This window comes from Thamnophis elegans, chromosome 10, assembly GCF_009769535.1.
Source record: "Thamnophis elegans isolate rThaEle1 chromosome 10, rThaEle1.pri, whole genome shotgun sequence".
Lineage (NCBI taxonomy): Eukaryota > Metazoa > Chordata > Lepidosauria > Squamata > Colubridae > Thamnophis > Thamnophis elegans.
In genome coordinates, this window is record NC_045550.1 from 41145186 (window position 1) to 41171266 (window position 26081).

A 26081-nucleotide genomic window follows, 5' to 3' on the forward strand; every position below is an offset into this window, starting at 1 on the left:
GAATCCAGTTTTCAATAAATAGCATCCCTGTGTAATAGGAAACAGCACTGAATGGATGTCATTTGCACACAAAAAGGAATGGAACAGATTATTTTAGAAGGCGAATGGAGTAACGATCACAAATAAATAAAAGCTCAGACTAGACAGAATTATTATAAAATTAATGTTCTTTACTTTAAAAACCAGGAAGGAGAAGAATGGGAAAAAGCCTATTGATTCAAAAGCACAGGAAGAAAGAAAGTATTTTAAACCTTGGGATTCATTCACACTCCTTCCCCTTCCTCCTTTCTGGATGTGTGTGAACACACATACACACACACAAAACTGCATTCAGCAGCAGGCACATTTTAGTATATAAATTACTTTTTCTCTGAATCCAGTGAAGCATCTAATTTAGCTCTGTTGAATCTATAATGCTTCTGTTCCCATATCCATGAATGTGGAGACTGAATTTCTGAAAGGTAGAGATTTATTGCTGTGGCTGGTATGGAGTATGACAGAAGATGATGTCTTAAATCTTACACATTAAATAAATTCTAAATATGCATTTATAGTATGAAAAATCATATGGAAAGGAAGAAGTGAAATCAGCCAAGAAGTATAGAACACCTGCTTTTCTTTATGATCTTTCCTAATATGAATTTAATAGATGTACTGTATATCAATTTTTTTTTGCTTATCCAGTTGCTAGAGGAATTAGGAAAAAGTGCATACATGCATACAATAGTTTTCATTTTTTTCATTACAGGCCTAATTCCAGCAGTTGTATGACAAACAGAAATTGAGCAGATAAAGTTTATCTCATTGCACTTCATAGTTTTTATCTGTTGATGTCTTTATATTATATTCTGGAGCAAGAGCTTAGTCAGAACATTATGAACATGTGGGTATTCACATTTTAGAGTCACATTTGTTTGCTTGACAAGGTTACTGTGTTTCTGAATCTGTAACTTTTAATTTTATGAGTTACTTCTAATTATTAACTTAAGAAGGCAAAGTGTTGTATATTTGCATTTTAGTTATCTTAATCTAGATTTCTTTCATTCACATGATTGCTAGTCAAATTCCAAAGCAATTTACACTAATAATGAAATTCTTTTAGGAACCATGAGTGACTACCTGACCAGGTAAGATTTTAATTAGCAGCTAGTATGCATTTCATGCCAACAAGAGTTATACTTGAAAAGCAAAATATTCTGAGTACAAAATGAAGCTTGTTTAAAGTGACTTGACAAAGAAAGTGTTAGACATAAATAGGGGAGGGAAGAAGCTATTTAAAATGCTTTAGGCACTACAAAGCAAAGTTAAGCATATTCAGTGTTGTAAGGAAAAAAAGAGACCTAAAAAGAAACTACTGATGAACTGATTAACTCAGTGCTTTGAACATTCAATACCTATGAAAAGGTGGACTTCAAAAATTGCAGCAATGGGTTCGTTGCCCTGTTGCTGGGTGGGCATAGCCAAAGTGGGCATGGCCTAGTTGGCGGCCTACACCACGGTGGGCGGGGGATGTTTTTCACCTTCCATAGGCTCTGGAGGCTTTCCTTGGGCCTCTGGGAGGGCAAAATCTGCTTCCCTTGGGCTCCAGAAGCCCTCTGGAGGCCAGAAACAGGCCCATTTATTTAGGACTTCTAAAAATCCTTCAGATTCAACAATTATATATCCATTACTCGAACCTATTATTGCCCCTTTTCTCTGAGGTTTATAAACAACAAATAGTTTTTACATAAAATGTTTTCAACAAATATAAATTACACAATTTGAAATTATAAACACTTCCCATAATTTTAAATTATCAGTGTTTCATCCTATTTATCTTGTATGTAAAATAATATCAGTATTATGTGTCTGTGTGTATGTGTAAAATAAATATTTTATATCCAAGGCCAGCTTAATTACATCCAAGGTTAGCTAAGGCCAAGCGGTCACAGGCTGGGCAACAAATTTTAGCTGACACCAAAATTTTAAAGCCTTCTGAAAAACTCAGTTAAAAAGGGAAAAGCAATAACAACATTTTTTTTGTGAGCCAGTGCACCCAGTCAACCGTTAAATATAATTTTGCAGAATTGTTGCCATATAACAACAATGAGTGCTGGTGTAATTACAATTATTTACTACATAAACACGTTTAAAATGTCCAAGAAAAGAAAAGAAAATCTTTTCCAGGACTGAAAATCATAAATGTAAGGCTCAACAATTAAAAAAAAGAAATAAATAAGAGGATGCCCTTTTAAAATTCCTATCAGAATTGGAAGATGAATCAAACCATAGATGCATCAGAACATAACTTTGCCAAGGGGACCAAAATGTCTACATCTGCCTTTTTTCAGGCTAAATACCTGCAAATGAATGCACCGTCATGCTTGATTTGCTCGTGAGTGTGAAAGCTATCCAAACTTTTCATAGGACACAAAGTGAACAGATGTAGCACCATGATTTATTTATGAACATATGGATCAATTCTGATAAAATACAAATACCCTGTCATCCAATTTTCAGTGATTTCAAAATCTCATTAACAAATACACAGTGAAGTTAATTAAGATATGAAAACAAAAACAAGGTCTCATATATAATGAAAAATATATTATTTTCAAACTAATTGGAACAATTAAGCCGTATTCTATTGGCAACTGGAAGAGAAGTTGGTGTTGGCAGAACTAGAAACTTCTCACCCATCTACCCTGATCTATCTCAACTGAAGAGAACCACAGAAATGCCCTGGGAGAAACTAGGTGACAATATTTAGAATATCATGATTGAAGCCCATGATAGGAAGAAAACATGAGAAAGAAACTCCATCTAATCCCACTTTAACTCTGAGAGAAAATGCTGCCAGGCTTTCAAGATTCTATTTCTGTGGCCATTCTTATTTCCTGCTTCAAATGGTTGATACTCAGAGTTATGAAAAAGACAGTATATATGATTCTCTGAACTCCTGGAGAAATGAAATTTTTGTTCCTTTTCTTGTTAGCATTGTACATTGTTACGAATTTGCATGTATTTCCCCATTCTATACACAAAGGCATTTCTACATTCAAACTTTTAGAGTCTGCAAAGTGGCTTTAAAAAAAAAACTTCTTTTCAATTAAAACATAAAAGATCTTGGTTTTCCACTCCTGAATTGTTCATTAAACAAGTTCTGCTTCTTTCCAAATCTTAGGATGACACTGACACCTATGATAAAGGGCAGATTTAGTTTAAGATCATAGTAAGATATTCCTTTTGATGGTCAACTTTTCTTCTACTGGAACACAAATGTGTTACTTTGGATAAGCAAGATAAAGGCTTTCTCGCAAGGCAGAGCACAAAAAATATTTTCAGCTGTCAAAAATTATATTTTATTCTCACTCAAAACCAAGAAAGGAATAAAAAAAACTTTTTGTAGATTAAATAGTACTAAGAGTATATTAGCTGGAAGCAAAAGAGAATTCAGTTTAAATTCAGGGAAGGCCTGTATATTACAAAGTACAGCTAAATAAAAAAAGAACAAAAACTAATAAATTATATACTGTGATATAACTAATATACTGTATAACTTCTTAAACTACAAAAATATCAAGCAATTCTATATATTGAATATTGTTATTTCAAAACATGGACTTTGCACCATTGAAACATCAACATAATGTGCCCTCAAGTCAGTGTTGATTCTTGGTGATCATACAGATTTTTCTCCAGGAAAGTATAAACTTGGAGAGAACTAAAAGGATATGCAGTCTAGTACCCCTTTCATTCACCCATTATAACTTAAAATGTTCACCATCCTTTCATGGATAACATGGACTATAATTCTAATTTTGGACAGTGATACTTGATATAACATGCAACAGCTTACAGGATTCAGTGGAACTCTAAGTTACATAGAAAACAAAAAGCTAGGGAGAAAGATTTCAACTAAGTTCTTTTTATTTTCCAATGATTTTGAGTCATCTTCGACACTTGGCAATTGTCTAAACAAGTCCCTGAAGTTTCCTTGGCAACATTTTTGGAAATAGTTTGCCACTGCCTTTTTCTTAGGAAAAGAGAGACAGAGAGGGAGGGAGGGGGAAGAGGGGGAGGAAGGGTAGGGAAAGAGAGAGAGGGAAAGAGATGGAGGGAGGGACAGAGAGAGAGAGAGAGAGAGAGAGAGAGAGAGAGAGAGAGAGAGAGAGAGAATGAATTGGCCCAAAGTCTTTGTGATGAAGGCAGGACTAGAAGTCATTGTCTCCCAGTTTTTAGCTTAAACACTATACTAAATTATACTATACTATATCAGTCCTAGGGACACGGTGGTTCAGTGGCTAAAATGCTGAGATTGTCTATCAGAAAGGTTCGGAAGTTTAGTGTTTCAAATTCTTAGTGTCTTCGGCGTTTAGTCATGCTGGCCACGTGACCACAGCGCTGCCTCTTCAGCTTTGAAACAGAGATGAACACTCTGCCCCCTAGAGTCAGGAATGACTAGCACATATGTGCGAGGGGAACCTTTAACTTTACTTTATATCAGTCCTAAATTAATGGATTTTTATATGTAAATTTAAAGATGTGAATCTCCACCTTTAGATTGGAACCCAAACATATCTCCACATAGAGATTAAGGCCTTATACAATCAAACAATAGTATAGAAGGAAACAAGTTCCAATAACATATGAAGATAATATGCTACAATTTGATTTGATTTCCATTTGATTTCTTGCAAGTATTTTAAAGCCAGAATTGCCTAATTTAAATAGCTTAAAATATTTGTAATAAATGAATAAATGGATAAAATAAATAAACTTGATCAGACCTAAGTAAAAAACCTTTTTCTATCTCCAGACACAATATGTGTTATTCTCCAGTTATGTCATTTGGAGAAAGAGTAGGCACAAAGGCTTTCTTTTCTTAAATAATGCAGGATAAATATATTACTTAATGCTTCTGAGTTCCATAGGCAACAATTCATACTATTGCTAAAAGAAGGACACTGAGATTGCAGGAGCATTTCATTTGGATGATTGGTGTGCCTCTAAGCGGCTGGGGCTTTTTCCAGAATGAGATTTAGCATATGAAAATGCTTAGTCCTGGCAACAGCAACTTGAATTGTTAATATCTTCAGGGATTTAAGCATATACTGTAGTTGTCCATGGAAACATGATTATGTATAAGTATCTGTATACGTAACTCTCTCTCTCTGTGTATGTGTTTATCTGTGAAATGAAAATACAATTGTACAATAAGGGCAGGTCAGCTGTGATGTTAAATAATGTTAAAGAAAAATTCATCCTTACGACAGGAAGGAGAATCAGTTTGTTAGAATACAAATTGTCCTCAGTTCAAGTGCAGCTTCCAAAATATTATCAAGCATACAGTTTGATTTGAAACACAGAACCTGGGGAATCAATTAGTGATAAAAAGCCTACCATAAATTCTCAGTTATGTACTGCTTAATATTGCAGATTAATCCTGCCATATGACTTCCATCTGCCCATTTCAAGCATTATGAGGGGAAAGCCAGAAATGAACAAAACATAATTCAGGCATCTTTAACAGAGATTTTGTTATTTTTTCAGAGAAAATCCCTCATCAGGTCTTTCACATTTCAAATGCAAGTTCTGTATTTCTATCCCTAGCATTTTTTTAAAATCAAATATATTTTATATTTTGAAACAGACAATCTAAGAATACAAAACGAGTTTTGCATGATCATACTGATGAGCCATCCAGTGTGCACTAGATACCATAGAAAAATTGCTAAGGAGGGCATTTTCTGCATATTTCCTAACATATGGCCTTTAAAATATACAATATCTAATATATAGTCAGATTAACTAAAAGTCATATTGTTATATTATTTATACAATATAAATGTATATAATATTTAATTTATATTATATAAATGTATATAATATTTATTATATTATATTATGCTATTGTTGTAATATACAATAATTTAATAAATAGACTTTATTAAATAAAAGGTATAATAAAGAGAAACAGTATAGCATGAAGTATTGTATAATGTTGTCCCTTCTGGATCTCTTTTCATCCCACAATGCAGAAGTAAACAACTTGAACAATCAGGCGGTTTATGATCCATGAAAGCTATGATCCATGAAAGCCTCTCCAAAAGTTTCTGCCATATTTAATTGTTTAATACTTCATAGAAAGGAAATTATTAAATACCTGAAAAGCCCATTCTATCTTCTGTACCAATTCATTATATTTAGTTACACTTGAATATCAGTTAAATCAAGTCTAAGTATCAATTTGTTCTAGTCCTCTTATTTTATATACTGCAAACGTTGCTATGCCATTCAAAAGCTCGGTTTACCCCTAGTGTGACAAAGACTGCAAAACCTTACATTAATATATTTCCTGCTTGGAGGATTATTGCACTCTTTCTACACTTGAAGAGACAGAGTGTGCCATCTCTCTTGCTAGAAAGGGACATACACTTGTTATTAACACAAGCCCCTCCTTCCCCCTTCTTTGAAATAGATAGAAGCACAGATTTCAATTCAATGACACATCCTCATATTTTCAATTTTCTGCCTGCAATGATATAGATTATTTTATGTCCTTCAAAACATCCACAGTCAATGATTTCCATTCTGAAGAAGAAATAGAATCAGCACCAGAAGTCTCTAAAGCCTACGCTGATCTATTTCCTATTAATTTTTTTAAGTCCTTCCCCCACCCCTTTATTCTGAATTGTAAATTAAATATTTGCTATGTTTGTAACTGCAGGAAGGGAAGCCACCATGTTTTATGTTAATTTATTTCCCATTAAAGGAAAGGTTGTTTTGGAGGCAGATCTTACTTCATTCAGCCTGTGTTTAAAGTGGCTGAAGGCTAGAGATAATGGAAACTAAAGGCTAATACATTCTGATGGCATGAAGATTTGGGAAGGTTGTATTAAGCCATGATGGGAATATCCACTACATGCAAAAATCTATTAGCTCACAGTGATATAAGTAGCAATTGAGTGAATTAGTTGGATTATCTGCCGCATTCTCCACACATCATCCTGCGAAATTATTATGCCTCCTTTTAAAAATTAAACTAAATAATAAACAAGATTCTTATTTATTCAGTGAAATAAACAAGACAAAATAAATAATAAACAAGATTCTTGTTTATTCACTGAACAATATCAGTGCTATTAATTTGTCCATAACAATATAAATATGCTTTTACTAGGTTAAGTAAACTTATCTAGTTTTGAATATTTGTTTCTTTCATCTTTCTCCAGATTTTGGGCCTTCCTTCCTTATTAGTTTTTTATATCAATAATAAAATTTCATACAGGATTTAAAATGAAAAGTTCTCATTATCTTACCAGATTTATCTGTATGATTTCCTCCTTTGATGAAATTATTATTACGAGTATTTAGTACTAACAGAATAGTAGGATACTTATGATCAAAACCATACCACATGCTGAACAGCCAAGCGCTTTCTGCTTTGGTTGTGCTTTTATCCAAGTTATTTGCAGCCTGTAATAATATTGAAAATTAAAAATGATGATTCTGATAATCATGTTCTTTTCAATTAAAGATGTCCATATTTTACCAACAAATCTAAAAAGAAATATAGTTTAAAAGAACACATTTAAAGGTTCACAATTCAGTTAATCTAACAGTTCTTGTTCAGTTGCTAAGTTGTGTTCAACTCTTTGTGACTCCATGGACCATGGCAGGCCAGGCTCCTCTGCCCCCCACGGTCTCTTGGGGTTCAGGTTCATGGCAGGGATGATACTATATACCCATCTCAATCTCTGCCATACCTTAATCCTTTTGCCTTTAATCTTTCCCAACATCATATCCTGAGAACTTAACAATACTCAGATACAATTGAAAATTCACCTAAATTATTACACAAATATGTCATCATTTGTCAATCATTAAGACATTGAAGTACAATTTTTTTTTGATGTGTGTACCCCTCCCTCCCTCCACCCCCCCTCCTCCTTCCCCCCCCCGACTTCCCAGAACCCGTACACGGTATGGATTTTTAACTAACACAGTCTAAAATCTATTGAGAAAAAAGAAATAAAGAAATTAATGACATTCTAGATTGACCTTAGCTTCTTCTTACTGAACTGACTTTTAACAGTTTAAATCATTTCTGATCTTAAGCATAGGCTAACTGGGATTTCTTAGTCCCGTATTTATTTTGTATATAGTCAATCCATTTTTTCCAGTCTCGTTTATATCTCTCATTTGAATGATCTTTGAGATATGCCGATATTTTAGCCATTTCAGCTAAGTTTGTTACTTTCAATGTCCATTCTTGAATTGTAGGCAAGTCTTCCTTCTTCCAATATTGCGCCACCAACAGTCTTGCTGCAGTTATCAGGTGCAGAATCAAATTGGTCTCTACCACTGTAAAGTCAGTACATATACCTAGTAAAATAACTGAGGACTAAACTTTATCCTTCTTTTAAAAACATTTTGCATGACCCACCATATTTTTATCCAAAATGCCTTAACCTTTTGGCAGGTCCACCATATATGATAATATGTAGCATCGAGAGAACCACACCTCCAACATTTAGGCTGTACATTCGGATACATAGAAGCCAACTTTTTAGGATCTAAATGCCATCTATAGAACATCTTGTAAAAATTTTCTCTCAGATTTTGAGCTTGTGTAAATTTCACATTTCTTACCCAGATTCTTTCCCATGTATCCAACATTATTGGTTCCTCAATATTTTGAGCCCATTTTATCATACAATCTTTAACTAATTCTGTTTCCGAATCCATCTGTATTAATACATTATATATCCTCTTTATATGCATTAAGCTTTGATCTCTTATTTGTTTAAATTCACCTAAATTATGAATACAATACGTATCCTTTTTTTTGGAACCTTTATGCTGTGGTATTCATTATTCAGTAATGAAATTCAAAATTGTTTAGACTGTATTTTGGAATTTTCTCCACCTAGGCAGTAACTGAATTAGTTTAACTTCAGCAGCATGACTGCTCAATATAGATTTAAATCACACAGCTCGTCTTTTCAAGCTCTTTTAAATATGTTCCTTTTCTGTTACCATTTATTTTCACTTCCTGGTGCTTGCAAACTCCTATCTCTGAGTTACACCTGGCCTGGCCTCTGGCAATGTTAATCATGGATATGTGATCTATGCTAAGTTTCATGTTCTCTCCTATGATTGTGGGAAGAAGATAGGGCTTTTTTTGGAATAAATTAACTTCTACATTTGTTGTTGTATTTTTATTCTCCACTTATTGATACCACAGAATATCTAACCCCAAATTTCTCATTTTGCTGTTTCTTACTGAGCCATTATATCATCTTTGTGCTGTAAAGTTTATTTTCTCGTGTTAATGTCATTTAAGCTTATTTAATTTATACAGATAACAATTATTACTATGTTGTGGACAGTTTTCTAAATATTTTGGAAATGGTTCTGCAGTGTATAACAAATGCACAACAATTGATTTTGATTTTACTGTTTTTCTTTTGGATTAAAATGATAACCTCCTCTGTACTTTAACCCAAATGATTAATGGATGTTTTATCTTATAATTTTTAGAGAACTTAAATCCACTCCAATATATTTACAATGTAAACTAATAAAGAAGATGCTTTTCTCTACAGTATACAGCATAAAGCAAGTAAAGTAGTTTGATTGATTTTTATGCAATTAACTGCCCAGTTGAAATGAACAGCATTGACTTTGTAGAATGGGGGGGGGGAACCCTGCAATGCTTATCTTTCCTTTTACTCTAAGGAGATCTCTGAGATCATACAAACCTTTTCATCATCCTTGCACAACAGATCATATTTTAATCACACTTCTTTAGGTTATACTTGAAAACAATGGGGCAAAATGTACAGCTTGCCAACACCTCTTCTACAGCCCCTGGAGTTCCTGTCAAATAAATGGGGTGTCAGAATTGCCACCTCATGCCTGTGCTCAGGCATCATTTATGTCTGCCATGACCCCTGAGAGTAAGGCGGAGCACTTGAGGGGAAAGTGAAAGTTAAGAAAGTGAAAGTGCCTGTTTGAGAAGGCGTTTCAAGGTTGCTCTGTCATGATATCCTCTTTGAAATTGATTGGACAATGGGGGACCAGCAATGGGATGTGCCTAAGGAGGAAAACTTTTCACTTGGGGTTTTGGCATGCGAATGTCAGTTCTGGCTTTGCATTACTATATTCGCTTGCCTTTTAGTAAACTACTGTATACCTTTCTCAACCCAATGGTGTTAAGGATCATTCTTACTTATAAGCTCAACTTGACACAGGTCTGGCATAGGATATAAGCCTTTTTTGTGTTTTTTAATATTGCCATAGACTTCTGGAGGAAAGAAGAATAGCCTCACAAATAAATGGAACCAGAATGGTTGTATTGAAATGGATGGTTGGGACAAACTGATAGGAATTTGCCAAGATACGTTAAAAAGTCAAAACCTGAATGCCAAGTTCCAGATTTGTAATTAAAAAGTCATAACAGGGGATAACAGTTGGGGGATGGAGGAAAGAGTAGGAAGAGAAAATGTATTGGCTACTAGAGAGTTTGGAGTTAGTGAAGAAAGTTAGAATTAATAAACACCAGTTTAAAAAAGTGAAACTGAATAATTAGAAAAAGGGATAAAGAACTGCAGAAAAATACCTGAGAATGAAGGGATGGAGCAGACTTTAGCTCTGTGTCATGGCTGGGAAGAAGAATTAGAGAGAATTTGAAAAGGATGAAGAGATAAGGAAACAAAGAAACAAAATGTCAAAGAAAGCAAGAATGCTTACAGTATGCAGAAAACAAAAAAGGCAAAAGTGCAAATTATTTCTCCCTACAGCATCTTGGTCAGTGAAGGTTTCTTTCTCTGCTGCTAACAAGCTTACAGGTGCAAAGGAATGAGCAGGTACAGATGGCAGTATTCAGCCAGTGCAGGAGAGAGAAAAGTTGACAGCTTCAGCAACAGGGAAATTGCCCAGTAAATTATTTGAAGGAGGATTAAGTCTTACAAGAGCCAGAAGCAGCAGCATCTGTTTCAGGTAGATGAAAGAGATTCCATGCAGAAGAGATTTAAAGCACCTATTTCAGCACTGAAAACCATTAAAAACCCCAAGAACCCTGACCCTCCCTACTTTTGAAATTGTATACTCCAAATTTAAATGAAAACATTCCTGCAATAATCTTGGTCTGCTGCAACCTTCCCAAATCAAGGATAGTGTCTAATTATATCACACACCTGTATTGGTATCAGGGTGGGAAACAAGGCCCCTGTGTTCAATGGTATGCAAAACAAAGACTGTTACTATTATGAGGGATTTTTAAAAAAACCATTTACATTTTGCTGAAGCAAAGGTTTTTCTGGGCCAATATGCTAACAGTGGTCAAGGAGATGTCTGGTGTGTAAAAAAATTACTCAAGGGGAAAAGGGCACCAAATTGATGGTAAAATGAAAAGTATGTCAAAACACAGCACTACTGAATTTGCAAATATTTGTGGTAATAAAATATGTGTCCTGAAAAAATTATAAAAATAACACTTGCAATAACACATTTAATGAACTAAGACTTGCAGTTATTCTTAGAAACACATGAATATATTAAAATCAGTGGAAGGGCTTTTATACATTTGGGATATCACAGAATCCTGTGATTAGAGAGTACACGAGAGCTCTTGAGGATATTGGATATAATTGAAGACAGAAGTTTATTCAGCTGTGATTCACAGGGCATAGATCAGAGGTGTCAAACTGGGTGACATGACAGCAGTGTTCCAATATTTAAGGGACTGTTGCAAAGAAAAGGGAAGCAGCCTATTCTCCAAAGAACCTATTCAGGATGCAATATAAGATGTAACGGATGGAAACTAATCAAGGAGAGAACCAATCTAGAATTAAGGAGAAATTTCATGACAGTGAGAATCAATGGAAGGACTTGAGAAGTTATGAGTGCTCCAACACTTAAGGTTTTTAAGAAAAAAAAAAGAACAACAACTTGTCTGGAATGGTATAGACTCTTCTGTTTGGACAGGGTGTTGGATTAGAAGTCCTCCAAGGTCCTTTCAAACTCTATTATTCTGTATTCTATTTTGTATTCTGATCAATGTTTCCTTAGCATTTTAAAGATGTCTGGACTACAATATGGCTGGCTGGCAAATTTTGGGAGTTGAAGTCTAAGCACCATTATTTTTCAAAGAGCTAAGTTATCTCTATTCCATTTTGGGAATCATAGTTTCAACACCTCACTAGATTATCAGAGTGGAAAAAGGTACTTTATTTTTGCTTTAAGGTTTGCTATATAAACTCTCCATAAGGTTGCAACTTATTTTACTTTTCCATTATTTATATTTAATATTCAATATGATTTCCAGTTTGAAAGCTTTTATTTTTAAAAAAGCAAGATGTATTTTTAAGTTAAATAAATGAAGATAATGTTAAACATCTCTACTGATGTGCATCAATTGAACATTATTGATGATCTCATAATACTGCATTATGAAAACTATTAATAAGTGGAAATAAATGAGCTACTAATCCATGACAGGTTAGGTGATAAATGTACTGAGAACTGAAAATCTGGCTAGACACAAAAAAAGTTGCACTTTGATGAGTGTAAATTGGATTAGGTCATTGTATTCAAGAGTAGTTGCACTTTAAAGAAACTGTGATAATGCAATACTTGAAAACATTCACACAGTGAAAACAAGCAAGACCATTTTGGAACTTTTAAAACACGAGTATTAAAATGTAATCTGCCAACTAACATTGGATTTAAGGTTTTTTCATTCCTAATTATGACATTATTTGAATTTGACAAATTTGAACTATCACAGATATTCCCTTATGCGTTAAATATATGAGCATAATAATTATTTCCACAGTAGTAGCCATAAAAGTTACAAAGACTTCCTATACTATATTACTACCAGAGGAAGAGCAATTGTTTCTTATTTTATCTTATTCCCTTTATTTGCGCTCATATAATACCATCTCATAACAGAGAACATGAAACTTACTTTCCCTATTCAGCCTTTTCTTTGAGGCCAACTCAACTGTTGGGGATAGAATGAGACAGCTGCTTCAGGCATCAGGTTCTTGGGAATAAAGATTCCCAGTGTAGAGTTGGCAAAGGAGAATTTGTGACATTTGTATGTCACAAATAAATATGTAATCTTCACCTCAATGACATCAAATAATACACAAAATGTATGTTGGGCTGTCATGATACAATTTTTGCCTTTTGTACTGGGATCTTAATGCTGCCTGAAAGTAAATAAGGGGTATCTAATGAAGCACATATTTTGTTATTTGTCTCAGACCGAGATGCCTATGATATCCCTAAATCTATATCATTTGTGGGTTTGGATTTATGATCTAAAAATGTACTGTGGCATCAGCTTTCATGGGGTTATTTCATTGATGCATATCCGAAAAGAAAGAGTGGAGGAAGGGAAGGATGGTTTTACAAAGTGGACTCTAAAAAAATGTCCATGTATGTCTAGATGTTGCTGGTTCCATATTAACTACAAATCGTGATGGAATTACGGATAGTCTGAATACTTATTATAAGCTGGTTTTGGCTGCAATAAGTTTCAAATTTCAATATTTACTACTGTCTTCAATCTAGTATTTCCCAATATTTTGGGATTATAGTTTCGAGAGTTTTTAACCAAATTGGGGAAAGCTTCTAAAAATAGTCTTCAAGAAACAAGGATGGGAATAAGACATATTCAGAAGACTTAAAGAGCAATGTGTAAGAAATTTAAGAAACTCCTCAAAATTTAGAATATGAATAATAAAATGTCTTTGTCTTTGATTACAAAGTATATAATTTTACAAATGCTTTTAGAAATGGAAATGAGGAACAGCTAGTGAATTTCTTCTATTAAAATATCAAAACTGAAATTATTCAGTATATGTCCATCAACAATAAAATAATGTATTTTACAATCTGGCTGAATATTGAATGTACAAAAGATATATGATTCTCTGACTTGAGGCTCAGAATTGGAGATTTTTATGAGCATCTTAGAAAACACATTGTAAAATTTAAAGCATTCCACACATATGAATATACATTCCTTTTCAAATATTTATATTTAAATTTTAACTTGCCTGAGTAGCAGTTTCTATCATTTGATCTTCGTCTGGATCAATTCCAACCCTATGAAGAAAAGAAATGAGGCAAAACTTAAATACAGGGCAAGCAGAATTTATTTATTTACATTCAATGTAATATTTATTAATATGAAAAAATTAATACATAAATAAAATGAGTAAACTGTCTGGTATATTTTACTGATATATTCAGATAGATATTTTATTATCCGTTTCTACATTAATATACTACTGAGAGTGGTAGAGAAATGCTTTTTGCAATGATATCAGGAAAGCAAGTTGTTCTATACCTTACTAACCATTCTCAGTTGCAGTTCCCCCCCCCCCAATGAAATATAGTTCCAATTTTATCACAATATGTCACGGTAAGAATAGGTGGCTGGTTAAAGATATCTTGTTAAGTCTGATCCCAAATGACACAAGAAAGAATGGCTTCTTCTAATTGCCTTTCTTGGCAGCGAAAACTTCAAAGATTAACTTTGAACTAATTAGAATCCTCTCTTATTAATCTTGGCTTTTTTGTGTGGGTACCTATTTGTGATGGCCAAGTCTTTCTCTCTATTTTATAAACTCCTGCCAAAGATAAATCTTATGGCAACCTTGGATTAATCCTTATGTGCAATTTTTTTTATCCCCCAAGGATGAACTTTATGTTGAAACTGCACTTGAAAGACTCCCTAGATAAGTTATTTTTAACTAACCTTTGATATGGTAATTTCAGAGGCAGCCTTTCCAGCAAAGCCACCTCAGGTGTCTGAGAATTCATTGTTCTTACATCAGCATCCTCTGATTCAAAAAGTTCACTACTCAGATTTCCATAAAAGCAAAGCCCAATTTATGTATCATTTGCTCTATGCCCTAGGAATAAAGGAAACTAACCAATAAGGAGAAAAATATTTAGCTATGGTATCGTGGGACCTGTTTTGCAAGATGCATGACAGGGTTAAAAAGGCTACAGCATTTGTCTCCTTAGAGACAAGCATAATACAATGCATCTATTTCATTGGCTATGTGCAAGTTATTATCTTGTATGACAATGCATTAAAAAGGTAAAGGTTTCCCCTGTCCAGTTGTGTCCAGGTTTTGACATGTTATTAAGTTATAAGATAAAATACAAAATACAAAAGTAAATAGGAGAGCAGTGGGGGAGGGAGGTGGTGGAAAGGGGAGGGAAAGAGAAGTGAGGAAGGGTTGTGAAAATGAAAAAGAAGCATTGACTTCCAACTCTCTGTTGCAGTAAAATAAAGCATTAACTTCATTTGGTTTTTTAAATAGTAATATAAACTAGCCATTTAGGTTTAGGTTTAGGTTTATTAGATTTATATGCCGCCCTTCTCCCAAGGACTCAGGGCGGCGTACAACATTAAAAGAAACCAGTTTGTCTGACTCTAGGGGGAAATGCTCACCTACAGTATGTTTCTTAGCTGAAGGAGCCAGCATTGTCCAAGACCTCTTTGGTCATGTGGCCAGAATGACTATATGCTGACATACATGGAACACTGTTAACTTTCTACCGAAGTGGTACCTATTTATTTACTCACATTAGCATGCTTTTGAATGGCTAATTTTTCAGTACAAGTATTGTATGTATTTCCTAAATAGTCATTAAGAATCTGACTAATCCTTATGAAAATATGCTAAATTGTCATGACAAGCATACTGAAGTTGTGGCACTGTTGGTAAAATGAGAATCCAGATTGCTTGTATACTGCTTAGAGAATGCTGTAAAGCACTCTGAAGCAGTATATAAATCTAAGTGCTATTGCTACATGACTTAATATCTTGGAGATAATGATGGAGGCGTCTACCATTTGATACACTTTATTCCTATGTTATTTTTCGTTGTCAGGAAAGCTTTCAGATTTTCATTTCCCTGTCATGCATGAATTTCCTGTAATATTTAATTGTAGAGATTCATATTCAAATCTATCTTCACATATAGAAACCCTTTTGGCCAGTCACACTTTCTCACAATAAAGATTACTCAAGTATCCAGTTATTATTGTCTTTGATTGCTTATATTTATAGCTTTATACTAGTTGGTAGCTAATGGAGCATTGTTGTTCTACATGGCTGCCATGCTTTTGATTTATTTTATCTGATGACAAACGTATAGTTTATTTTGATTATGGTTGAGTGATGAAACAAGGATCTGGTATGGGATCCTGCTTTAATAGTATGACTTAAGGGGTTTTTTTCTTTCAGAGGGAACTGACTTTGCTAATGATGTCAAGGCTGAATAAAAAAAGGAAATTATTACTAAAATCTTGCAGTTGTGTATTGATTTTTTGAATAAAAAAATTAAAAGTTTGAATTTTTTTTTAAACAATTTGTAAGTATCTGAAAAAAGTGTTAGAACTATTGCCTAGTAAAACAAATTTTTCATATACCTAGCTGCTAAATATGTCTGAAGATTTATTAGATGAAGTATTTTTAAAGTATTTCTTAACACATGTCATACCCTTCATAATTTAGTATAAATCAGCATAAAATGTATCAATTCTTCCATATGCTTAGGAAGTAATTAACTCAAGTTTATAATTATGAGAACATTTCTAGGATTAAATTTGAATTAAAAGATATGTATTGTGAGAAATAAGAGATTACTCTGATGAAATGGAGTGTATGCAAAACACTGTCCATTTTTTTCCTAAAAATTGTTGTTGTGCATTAAAATATGTTAATATTAATCTTTGAATTATGCGGTAGCAAGAGAATAATATTTTTTCTGGATTAACATAAAAAGTAATCAATGATAATATGTTCATTTGAGGGTTGATTGCTGAATATGATAAGCCTTTTATGTGATGAAAGCAAAGCATGTATAAAAATAAGTGGTATGCTTAGCAAATGGTTCAGCACTGACCAGAGAGTAACAATATGAAATTTCTCTCTCTGGTTATTTGTCATAGGAATAATAATGTAGGAATGCTTGGGATAACAATAGAAGTGTTTTGGTTGAGGATATGAATATATGTGGATGAAAATTATGTTGTCATTGACCTAGAACAGTGGTTCCCAAACTTGGCAACTTTAAGACTTGTGGACTTCAACTCCCAGCTCTGCTGGCTGGAGAATTCTGGGAGTTGAAGTCCACAATCTTAAAGTTGCCAAGTTTGGGAACCACTGACCTAGAACAAAATTATTTGATTCCGATATTGGATAGACCAAGATGCAATGAGGAATATGAATCTTAAAATAAATGCACCAAAGGCCAAAGTGTTTGATAGGAAAATGAGGAAAACACCATTACACATAAATGGAGAGGCAAATATATAAATTTGTGGATCTGTAAATTATTTATTAAGGAAATGGAAAATGAATGGAAAAATTTTAGAATGTGGAAATGCTAATATAAAAGTAACATTATGTGATTTGTTGGGAGAAATGTAACATAAAAGTAAGTTGGATTCATTATGCAAGTGATATAAAATGAAACGAATGATCTGTTTTATGTCTTTTTTGCACAACTACATCATTCAAATGGCACAAAATTCAGTGGGTAAACATTCTCCAATTAAAATGTATTTATCATAGACACACTCACAATTAGTCTTTTAGTATGGCATTTCACTAATAACTACTTCAACTTCATTTTGAAGTTAATACAGCCATCCAACCTTCTGAGGTCGGTAAAAGAAAGACCCAGATTGTTGGGGGCCATATGCTTAGAGAGGGCTGTAAAGCACTGTGAAATGGTATATAAGTCTAAGTGCTATTGCTATTGCTATTTTCCAGTATGTCTTTTGTGGCCTGCCCCCTGCATGATTTGCCATGCTTGAATGAAATCTCAGGGGGAAGACTTAATATGATCACTCTTTTCATTGGACATTCTCAGACTGAGAAGCCTAAAAGCCAGGGATGTTTCAGATTGCTGGAAATATATTCACAGAAAAAAATGCCCAAACTCACAAAGAGTAATATCCTTTGCCATCACAAACAATAAGCTAAGAAATAGTGATATACATTTGAAAGAGATTCTCATTGTCTCTGAGAATAAAGTAGAAAAACAGAGCATCCTTTTTTCTTTAGAATAAGCATTTTGAGAACCCGCAGGATGGATTTTTTTCTTCAGCAGGTAGGTTCCTTTGTCTTTGGCTGTGTTTTTTTTAAATGCCTAGGATTCCACTGTTTTGCAGAAAGCAAAACAGTGGCATCCACAGAAAACAATTCCAAAATGATATGCCTTGATGTTGTCATGCAAATGCCACTTTAAGTGGCTTGCATCCTGGTGTCTATTGCAAGTATGTAAGTAATGTCCCCAAAGTGCTTTTTCAAGAGGCAACTGGGCTTTTTGGTTTTTCTTTGAGGACATTTCACTTCTCATCCAAGAAGTATCTTCAGCTAAGAAATGCTGAAGAAGCTTTTTGGATGAGAAGCTAACATTTTCAAAGAAAAACCAGAAAGTCCAGTTGCCTCTTGAAAAAGCACTTGTGGGATAACCATGACCTGGATGACTGAGACTGTCCATAGATATGCAAATGGAATTTGCGTGAGGGTGTTGGGCACATTCCATCTTTTGCCCTCTCTCGACAACCATGAAAAGCAGTAGCATAATTTTCAAGAAGATATATGTTTTAGACAATCCAGGCCAAGAAAAGTGCATGCATACAATCACCAAGACTTCAGCTTGATTTAAGGGAGCACTAAATTGTATTCAGTATTCTACATTGGCATTTTCTGCTTTTATTCTTGTTACTATTTTTAACAATATCTAATTTAAAAGAGAAAGAAGCAATCTTCTACAAATTAGCTTGCATCAAAGCATATCAACTGGATATCTCAGGCTCTAAGCACCTTTCCTCTTATCCAAGCTCTGACTGTTTATCATTAATTCCCCAAACTCAGAAGTAAAACAAAATAAAAAACAAAATAGTTCAGAAGTCGTATCAGTGTGTCATATGCTAAGAATCCTAATTAGCAATCTTAAATGGGTAGGAGAATATGATATATATTGTACAGAATATATACAGCATACTTCAAACTTTTACTCATAAATTCAAAGCAGGAAAACAGTGAATGCTTTTCTATATATGAGAAGTAGGAATATACTATACTTGCTATATGAGTGACCTATCCTATATCAATAAAATAAAATTAAATACAAAATCTAGAAAGCTTCTTGTGGACTCAGATGGAAATTGTAAATAACCAGATCAGAAATTCTCAGGCAGGGGATGGAGAACAAGTACCTGCAAAATTAGAAATGGCAAGATCCTCCCTCCTTTAAGTCCAAAATGGTGCTAGCAGAAAAAGTGTGCAGAAAGAAATTAAAAATGCTTAAAACTAAAATTTTGCACTCTGATCCTCACACACACAAAAGAATAAGGGAGTATAATTCAATAAAATTATAGAAAATTAAATTTTTGGAAACTTGTAGAACTGCTTAGGAGCTGAGCTTCAATTACTATCAAAGGTTAAAAAGGTAGGTTCCCCTCGCACATATGTGCTAGTTGTTCCCAACTCTAGGGGGCAGTGCTCAACTCCATTTCAAAGCCGAAGAGCCAGTGCTGTCCAAAAAGTCTCCATGGTCATGTGGATGGCATGACTAAGCACCAAAGGTGCACGGAACACTGTTACCTTCCCACCAAAGGTGGTCCCTATTTTTCTATTTGTATTTTTTACGTGCTTTGGCAGGTTGGCAGAAGCTGGGACAAGTAACGGGAGCTCGATAATAAAATTTATTGCAAAACCAGAGTGAAACATATCTTTCATTCAAAGCAGGAAGGGATCCCAAAGGCCTCCAAACGATGACGTATGCTAATAGTTTCCAAATTCTGAATCACCCTAATATAATCTGAGAAACATCTCCTGATATTAAAGCACAAATTATGTCCCCAGCTAAATATGTCTATATTTTACTCAGTGGAATGCCTGTCTGAGTTGATAGCAGAAACATCATTCTTTGTTACCCAATGACAAAGTAACAAATAAACACTGCCTATTTTTATCTGCTTCAAGTTAAGTATTTTTTAAAAATATATTTTAATTTTATTTCCAAAGATCAGGTAAAATCTTCAACAGAAAAAAGGAAAACAAAGCAAAACTAGAAAAGACAAAAAAAAACCCCATACACATAAATTGTCCCCTTAACTGAATGCTGATAGATACATTTCAACAATAAGAGTACCTCCCTCCCTTGCAAAACAGGTCTACAACTTCTCCATCTCTGTTTGACCAGGTAATTTCATTTCTCTACTATAAAAAATTGAAAGAATTAACAGGGAAATCTAACAACAAAACTAAACTTCAAAGCCCCTGTTGACAATCTATTACTGTATTTCACATGCAGAAAATCCAGAACAGCTTCTAATCCACCCTAAACCATTGCAAACATTATCTCTGATCTGCTCAAGATATTGATTCTTAATACAACTTTTCCTTAAAATTATAACTGGGATATTTCCAACATTGCCCAGTCATACATCTCTATTGTAAATATCCTGGCAGAACTTGTTGTTCAGAATATTTTTGTGCAAGTTGAACCCATACCTCTTATTAGCTGTCTTCTGATTGAATGCAATATGTCTAATCCATCATCTCCACCAGCTTTCTTAGGAAAAGTCCAGTTCATCACTGACCCATATTGCCATTTCTAAGTCTTTTAAATTCATGCCCCTTTCAGTCCTCTCCAATGAGCCTGTAATTCTTAAACAAAGCTTCTTTTTCAATTCTGTCAGCAACAAATTAACTTCCAATCCACCCAATCTGAAGTCAGATTTAGATTCTGTGACTTGTATCCGAGTATCATGCTTAAGTTGATTTACAACTGTTCTTAAATCATCAAACATTTTAACCAATTTTCATTCAGAGCTTATAATTTGAAAAGTATTTTTTTCTGAAGGCTTCCAAGGACACTTCAACATTAAATTAATCTGATTTTTGCCTTTCTTCTATATTTCTTTTTGTGAAAATTGTAAAAAGTATATAATGTACAATATTCCAATCCTTCATTTATTGTCGTCTTCATTTTTAATTTAATCCAAATTTTGTTATATTTTACAACAAAATATAAGCAATCAAGGGCAAAAGAAGTGGATGTTTTGTAACAAAATGCCCACAAGAAAAATTAAAATAGAAAAGAAAAGGAAAATTCCCATAATTAAAGATGTAAGTCAAGAGAAAAAAAGACGCAAAACATGATTTTTAAAATGAAGTGTGTATAAAAAACAAAGAAATACTGAGAAGAAAAAATGGAGTCCCAAGCCACTCTAACTGAGAATTACAATCATCAAGATTCCTCTTCCCATTATGGTCTGAAAGTTGTCTTTGGTTATTCCTAGTGGTTCCCATTCAAATCTGGGGAGTGTTCTGTCAAAGGACCAGTTTTGGCCACAAAATCAGTTGTGTGTTGTTGCCAGGAGAAAAATACCCCCACCCCATCAGTGCATCATTTTCTGGAGAACTCCGCTTTAAGACTAGTTTTTTAATAGAAGAAAAGGATACTTGAAATGATTGCAGATGTACAATGCAATCCTGTAAGTATATATAGGAAACATCCCAGATAAAATTACAGTAGTTGCAAGTCCAGAAAACTCATGATGCAGCAAATGATAGACTACAAATCTGCATGGGTTGCACATGTATTACCTATTGGCATATTTACTGTACATACTACATTTGTTTGGAACAATTTAGGGTTTCCTGCCTAGGCAGGGGGTTGGACCTGAAGACCTCCAAGGTCCCTTCCAACTCTGCTATTGTATTGTATTGTATTGTTCATGGATAGGTAAGTATCCATATTTACATCAATGCTGTCATATACACATGCAAAGGTTTTCTTTACAAATAGATTAAATAAACTCATTCCATCAAAAAGTCATTGGATAGAGTGGAAAGAACAGAATCATACTGGGAATGGACTGACTGGAGATAGAAGTGAAAATTGCATCCTTTCCCAGTGATCCTGTCTATCCCAGAATGTTATCTTCAGTTTTTTTTAAAAAATCTCCTGTTTTTAGATCTTTTCTCAGTTTTAAGCAAAATACACATCCAACTTATTAGAAACACTACAACATAGAAGTAAGCATACAAACAATCCTAAAAACAGAATTGTTTCTTTAAAAGATTTATATTTTGATTCAACAGATTTACTGTAGGTTGAAAACACACTAACCAAATCTTTTTTTTCCTTCACTATCATTTAAATAGATGTTGTTTCTTATCTTTTCATCACTATGGGCACATTTTCCCAATATTTTTGCAGGGCTGAAATATCCTGACATAGTAATCTAATCTAAGAAAACGTTTTCAAAATTCTGTCTGAAGAATTTAAAGTCATTTATACCTAATAAAGTACCATTTCTTATTTTCTGTTGTCCAAGTGGCATTGCTGTTGATCTTGAAAATGTTAACATTAATGGGACAAGGAACTACTAATGATGGTGTCAACAGTACCAAACATTAGTAATACCCTTTGCTTTGCCTATGGTCTTTACAACTACTACAACAACTATATTTGAAGCTTTGGAAGTCTAATGCAGTGTTTATCAACTTCTGTAATTTTAAGATATGTGGACATCAACTCCCAGAATTCCCCAGATAAGGTTGATAAACCCGGGTCTAAGGTACAACAAAGGCTCCCATCTGTTGCAAGGAATCCTGCAGATTAAATTTTCTCATACAGTACTTCTAAAATGCTATTAATAATAAAAATACGTTACCAATCTGAAGCATGATTAAAATGCATTTTCTGTTAATGCAAGTAGACAGAAACACAACCACACTACAGGAAGAATCATTTTTTACATGCAGGGGGAAAGGCATCCTCCCTAATTGTTCTAATTGCTGCATTTATGAACTCTTAGGAGAGGAATGCAGTAATTTTTTTAAAGGGAAGTGGGTGACCAGTAAAGAGCTGTTGTGTTGGCATCCTTCTTTGACTACTAATGAGGTTCACCAGCCAGAAAAAATTAGGACTGATTTTATAAAGATCTGCTTGAGTGTTAGAAAAATAATGTACTTTTGAAATTTCCTACAGATGATGCAGGTTCATTTTTGACCTAGAAATAACAGATTTCTCTAGTGAATTATATCGGTTGTTTTAAAACTGTATGATGTTTTCTCTTTGAATCACTTTAAATATATTTTCCCCCCTTGAATATAAATAGCAAGATTTTTGAAGAAAACCCAGACCATTATAGATGCATTATGTTACTGTTGATGTGATAAAGCCAAAGAAATGCACCAAGAACTTTTGAGATGCTAGCTTAAATAACAAGATGATCAATTTCAACTTCTTTGGGTTCCCTGGAAACCCAACTGGAAAAGCAATATCAGCACAGTGATGTTACGCCTCAAAAGTTAACCAATTTTTGCATCAAACACATAGGTGCTAGAGAATGAGCATTAATATACAGCAAAGTTTCATGATGGAATCATTTGTTTTAACAGATGGATTGAGTTGATGAGATCTGCAAAAAATATTGAGAAGTTAAGGCACAAAAGGCAAGGCACTGTAGAAGCAAGAAGAAGAAGTTAAAGGTAAAGGTTCCCCTCGCACATATGTACTAGTTGTTCCCGCCTCTAGGAGGCGATGCTCATCTCTGTTTCAAAGCCAAAGAGCCAGCGCTGTCCGAAGACGTCTCTGTGGTCATGTGGCCGGCATGACTAAATGCCAAAGGCACACGGAACGTTGTTACCTTCCCACCAAAGCAGTCCCTATTTTTCTATTTGCATTTTTACATGCTTTCAAACTGTTAGGTTGGCAGAAGCTGGGACAAGTAATGGGAGCTCACTCTGTTATGTGGCGCTAGGGATTTGAACTGCCAAACTGCCAACCTTTCTGATGGACAAGCTCAGCGTCTTAGCTATTGAGCCACCATGTCCCTTGCAATAAGAAGTTACAGAAAGGTAAAATAAATGGTATTGATGTAAACAATTTTTAAGTACATGTCTTTTCCTTTGTTATACCTTATAACCAAATAATTTGGCGTATTATTTCCTTCTTCCATTTCTACATTTTGCATTAGGATTGCTTAGTCAAAAGGGGAATAGCATGTATGCTGCATCAAAGGTAAATAGCAACATGGAAAACTGAGAAAAATATATATAATGATGTCTGTTGAAAAGGTAAATAGGCATAATTTTCATTAGTGTAATGTACACTTACTGCTCTAAGATTTCCTATATTATTCTGAGGTTGGAATGTGGATATAAATACATATTTGTCTCTTTTGTGTCTTTGGCTTCTTATTGGTTAAGATTTTTTTTTTTAAACTTTCCTTCAATGAAAACAAACATTCAACATATTGGAAGGGGCTATAGCATGATGTTGCCACATAATTCCAAATTATAATGTACTTTGAAGTTTTCCAGTACTGGAAAGAGTCAGCCTTGGATGCTAGTAGAAAGATAGGAGGGCAGGTCAGATAGATCTAAACAGTAAACAGTAACAGAGTTGGAAGGGTCCTTGGAGGTCATCTAGTCCAACACCCTGCTCACGCAGGAGACCTGTGTTGGAATCCTTTCTCCATCCTTAAAGGCAGTTATCCAATTAATCTGACGTGTCTTGGATTATAGTGGACTAGAAGTACAAAAATGCGTACCAAGCCTTTTCGAGTTCTCAAAGGGATTTATTTCTAAGGTATGTTTTTGTGCTGAAGAGACCACTAACTTGGGAAATTCAGTGGACAAGGAAAAGAGGTAGCAGCAGCAGTTGTGAAATGTCTCCTTCTCACTCATTTCATTCATGTTTCCCCTCTGGTCTTTTGGCTCTTATTCAGATTTCATGCATGGATAGCAGAAATCCAGACAACCACAAGATAAGGCAACTAAGAAACGCAGAAAATTTTGTTGTCATCTAGTGTTCTGAAGCTCAGAAATGGTAGCTTTCCACTATGCAGCAAAGTTTGTTGAAGACTTGGGAAGGAATGGGTGGGAGGGTGAGTTGAGTGCTCCTCCTATGCTTCAACTCCTTGCCTTGTACTACTAATATTTTGTATCACTACCAATTCTGCCCTTACTCAGGAGATATGAGACAGGGTATAAAATATATGGAAGAATACTCATATTAGAAAAGTGATTCACATATCCTCTTGCTGTGACACAAATATCATCACTTTAAAAATATCATCTTTCTTCTTATTATTTTTTATAAATAATTCAAGACAGCAAACATAGCTAACACTCCTCCTTCTTCCTACTTTCCCCACAACACTAACCTTCTGAGGTGAATTTTTCTGAGAGACAGCACGTGGCACAAAATCACCTAGCTGGATTTTGTGTCTAAAGTAGGGTTATAATTCACACTCTCTTGGTTTCTATGCTGGTGCCCTAACTACATGACTGTCACCTCATTCCCAGTCCATTACGTAGCCAAATTGTATTCATCTTTAGCGGTTCTATTTTAAAGATGATTTCAATTCTTCTTCTGACATATCTTGTTAATATGAATGAGTTGTGATTCCTCATCTATAATATCACCAAAATTGATGATAATGCCCTCAGGATCCAAGTTCTTTCCAACTTTATCAATTTCTCAGCTACAGGCATACACAATGTTTCCTTTCTGGTCACTTAGCACTGTCTTTTGTAGACATTTTGGCTTGGGCTGACTACAAAAAAAGACAAAAGTCACTGGATTTAAAACAAATAGCTATTTTGCCTGGCATCTTGGAAACTGACAGAGTTCTTATTTTTTTCATGGGAAGAACAATTGTTTATCGGCTTCTATTCCCCATTTCCAGCTCTAAAAACAGAGTCTGAGAGATTGACAGCAGAAAGGAAATCCTGGACTTTTTACTTCCTACAAATTTGGCATACAAGCAAAGGGTCAAAGTTAGGATTAGCATATTTTATGCAGGTACCTTCAAACAGAGGAAGCTTATAAAGCAATGAAATCTACAATCTGTGTGGGTTTTGCAGATCATTTAGAAAGGCCAGTTACATTTTTACTGCAAAGCCCATCTTCAAGCTTCCAAAAGTAAGGTCTGCCAATCTTTAGATTAATCCCAGATTTCTACCAGTTGAATTTATCTGTCATTTGCATCTGATAACAAAATGCTTGAGAAATTCAGCAAA

At 34.3% G+C, this 26081-nt stretch overlaps 1 protein-coding gene across 1 annotated transcript in view; it reads right to left on the minus strand.

The window, feature by feature from the left end:
- Positions 1-26081, minus strand: part of SLC9A9 (solute carrier family 9 member A9) — a 248132-nt gene that overhangs the window by 56593 nt on the left and 165458 nt on the right. Inside the window, 2 exon segments of the mRNA XM_032225596.1 lie at positions 7379-7458; positions 14058-14106. Of these exon segments, the coding sequence (XP_032081487.1) occupies positions 7379-7458; positions 14058-14106 (129 nt within the window).